The 3,487-nt window shown below is 45.8% G+C and overlaps 1 protein-coding gene across 2 annotated transcripts; it reads left to right on the top strand.

Moving 5' to 3' along the window:
- Positions 1–413: 413 nt before the first annotated feature.
- On the top strand, positions 414–3,100 carry LOC9270963 (uncharacterized). Of its 2 annotated transcripts, XM_015786278.3 has the most exons (9): positions 414–604; positions 694–863; positions 952–1,014; positions 1,166–1,185; positions 1,294–1,338; positions 1,807–1,874; positions 1,955–2,094; positions 2,326–2,414; positions 2,527–3,100. In XM_015786278.3, the coding sequence occupies exons 1-9, from the start codon at positions 508–510 to the stop codon at positions 2,648–2,650; spliced, it is 816 nt and encodes a 271-aa protein (XP_015641764.1). In that variant the 5' UTR covers positions 414–507; the 3' UTR covers positions 2,651–3,100. The 2 variants fall into 2 exon arrangements, with proteins under 2 accessions (XP_015641764.1, XP_015641762.1); XM_015786276.3 differs by having other exon boundaries at positions 2,326–3,052.
- Positions 3,101–3,487: the final 387 nt, after the last annotated feature.

Here is a 3,487-nt window from a genome sequence, read left to right as displayed (position 1 = left end):
GGAAATGGAAGTGAGTAAAGAGGGGAAGAGGTGGAGGAAGAAGTTATAGATTGGGACTTGTTTTTTTTTTTCTGAATATGATGCCGCGTCGGATAAATACTGGATCAACGTGCCACTAGACACCATGTATAACGAAACCACTTTCCAAACCACTCGAGAAGGTAAATTAATCTAGTTTTTATAATTGAGGGGGCTTCTCCAGGTTTACGGTTAAGGGATGAGTCAGATTCGGCCTATAGTTGAGGGAGACTAATTGGACATTTTCTTTAAACCTACTTAGGCTTCTTTTGGTGGGCTGATTTGGCCCATACATGCAGGGCCCCCAACATATATATTTGGGCCCACAGGGCTACGTCAAGCGGGCTGTTCGGCCTCTCACGCAAAAGCACGACGAGCCCCACTCTCTTCCGCTCATCTCGAGGCGGGAATAGGCTCCACCGAACCTTCTAGAAGCTTCGGGAAGGACGCCCCCTGCCGCGTCGCTCTCCTCCTCTCCACCCTCTCCCGATGGCTGCGTCGTCGGCGGCGGCCGGGGCGGGCGGCGAGCCCCAGAAGCAGCTCCTCTCCATCATCCGCGACTTCGCCGCCGAGAAGTCCCACGGCGGTAAGCGAAGTCCTTCCACCTCTCGCCGCCGGCTGTCGCCGCCGCAGGGTTTTCGCGTGATCCGCTCGCGGCATCCGAGTTGCTTGCAGAGCGGAGGGTGACGGATCTGAAGCGGCGGCTCGACGACTTGCGCGCCGCCTCCGACGCGGCCGCGGCGGAGCTCGAGGCCGCCAAGCGCGCGCGGGAGGGCGCGGAGCAGGAGCTGCGCGGGGGCCAGGTGCAGGTCGCCATCGCCGCCGCGTCCATCCAGGCGCTCGAGGTCCCCCCCCCCCTCCCCATCGCTCGGTCGGAATTGGTGAAGTGATGCCTGATTCGATTTGGGGTTTATTTTGTTTTGGTGGGTTTAGGCGACGATCTCGCATCTCCAAGAGGAAATTTCGAAGGCGGGATCTGATCTGGACGCGCTTAAGGTCAGTAGTTTCGAATTTCATCTGCATTTTGATGTTCGCTGTTTGAGCTTGTTAGTGTAATGTGTTGCGCTGATTTGTTTGTGTTGGTTTGTATCATTGCAATCGGGAAATGGCGATGCGCTCTTGGTGTTTGATGTAATGTCTCCAAAAGGGCAAGGGAGACATTGAGAGGTGAGTAGTGGGGAGCTTTGTTGATTGCCCTTTTGCTGGTCTATTCATCGCCATTTCGGTGGATACTTTTGTTGCAAGCACCTAAGACATGCAACTTGCTCCTTGCAGGGATGAGTTCATCAGCCAGATGGATCAGTTAAACACAAAGATAAGGTAACCAATGTTTGTTCTACCTGCATGTTGTTTAGCCGCACATTGGACTTGCGACAACAGATATCGCATCTCTTGCTTCTTTGCTTGGAGCCATGCTTGATAATCTAAAAACCTATATGCTGGGCGCACTACTAGTCTGTATTAGGATCTTAGTTTAGGGCTTGGATAAGAGTATCAGTGGATGTCTTGTGGATCTCAAAATTCCTGAATGCACTAAGGAGCATTGGAGAATGAAAATGCTTTAGGTTTTTATTACTGTGACTCATGTGGTAATAGCACCTACTTTTCAGATGTTTCAAGTGTTTTTTGCGGCGTGGTTGGTTTGGTGCTTCCAAACAATTCAGCGATGAACAGCACTGATTTTTCGCTTGTTTATGATCATTTTGATTTGCTTGCTAGCTGAAATTTATCTTGTAAGAACTTCTTATTGGTTATCAAAAGATAAAAAACAATATTTGTCTTGTGCAGGCAGTTTCAACAAACAGTTTCTGTAGAGTTTAAACGACAGAAGTGCTCTGAGCTGCCCTCAGGAGAAGGTAACTAGGCGCTCCCAATGTTCCTGAATTTTGTTTGAAGGTGTTTATAAGTATTGTTACTGAGATATTCACCATGGTAGGTCAACATGTCAGAGACATGAGCAAAATCGAGGAGTCAGAAGGTATTTTGAAAGATTTGATTGATAAGGTGAACAATGCTGATGCCGAGTTGCATGTCTTAGAAGAAGAGTATAAAAAAGATCTGCTCCATCATGATGAGGTTTATCTCTATTTCCCCCAAAATACTGCGTCCTATCCAAAGAACCGTCTTACACATGCAAATGACGATGGTGGTGTTAAACATGAAGCTAAATACTTTATTACTTTGTGGTACATGCGTCTGCTGATAAATTCTAACATGGGTTCGGAACATAATAGTAATAGTCCCTTTTTTCAAGTTTACCGTTCAATGATTTTATCAACCAGGACAGCTCCCTGTCATCACTTGCAGGTTCGTCGGGAGTTGGCTGATACCCAGGCGAAGAGAGCTCTTATGGAGGCTGTGATGGGAGAGACGAAGCAGCTGCAGGAGCTTGGAGAATATCCTTTTCTTGGGTTCGTTCAGAAGTTTTCGAACTCACTACATCTTGTGCTATTCCCTGTGCAAATTCACCAAGCGTTTTGCAAAAGGCGTTTCTTTAACGGGAAGCAAGCGGGCAGCCGAAATGGAGAAAGCGCACGCTTCGCTTGCGGAGGAGTTGCAGAGGCGGTACGCGTGCCCAGGCTGTGGAGTCAACAACATGGTTGGGTTGGAGGAGGCGGCGGCGGCCAGCTGAAGATGGCGCTCGCTGGTTGGTTGCTGTACATAGACAAAGCTTGACACAGATGACAGATGGGTGTGGAAGGTTTTGCTGTTGAATGGGTGTAGTAATTTGCACTAGTTCAGCTGAGTATAGCTGTTGGCATTTGTCTTCCCGGTATGATATATGGGATTATGGGTAGAAGGATGAAATAGGTTAGTGGTTGGTCAGCCATTTTTTGGAGTCAATTACCCCACCAAAGTTTGGGGTTTTCTTTTGTAGCTGCAATGATTCGTCGATAGCTGATGGCCAGTAGATGGGGTTATGATTGTTCGCAAACTCAACAGAATGCGCAAGAATCAGGCTTGCTGAGAAGAACCACTCCCAAGTTCAGTTTGCAAATTGCAAAACGCATGCATGGGCATTAGCACGCAATAATTTCTACTATTATAAAAATTAAAGATGTTTTTTACCAGAATTTTGGTACGTTATCCGTGTATGAGTTGGTTTTTAAGTTTATTTTCTTTTTGGAAATACATATCCGTATTTGAGTCGATTTTTAATATCGTTCACTTTTGATGATACGGAAGGAATCATATAAGAAATCTATTTTAAAAAAACTCGCATGTTAACTTGAGACAATCGGACTTCTAACTGCAGCTTATGATTTTATATATATATATATATATAGTAAATTTGTTTGGTGCTCCATGGTGCCCGGGCACCATTGTTGAAATTGAGTATATACCCAATTCAAATGAGTATGAAACTTTTTCAATTACTTAGGTATTAACATTAACTACTTTACTAACTAGTTTAAAGCAAGTTTGAACTGAATTTGAACTTGTTTTTGTTAGATTTTGATTCTAGGTA

The sequence above is a fragment of the Oryza sativa genome, chromosome 6 (genome assembly GCF_034140825.1).
Source record: "Oryza sativa Japonica Group chromosome 6, ASM3414082v1".
In the NCBI taxonomy this organism is placed as follows: Eukaryota; Viridiplantae; Streptophyta; class Magnoliopsida; order Poales; family Poaceae; genus Oryza; species Oryza sativa.
The sequence above is the reverse complement of the archived record's forward strand: the minus strand, read 5'-3'. Positions and strand labels throughout refer to the sequence as shown.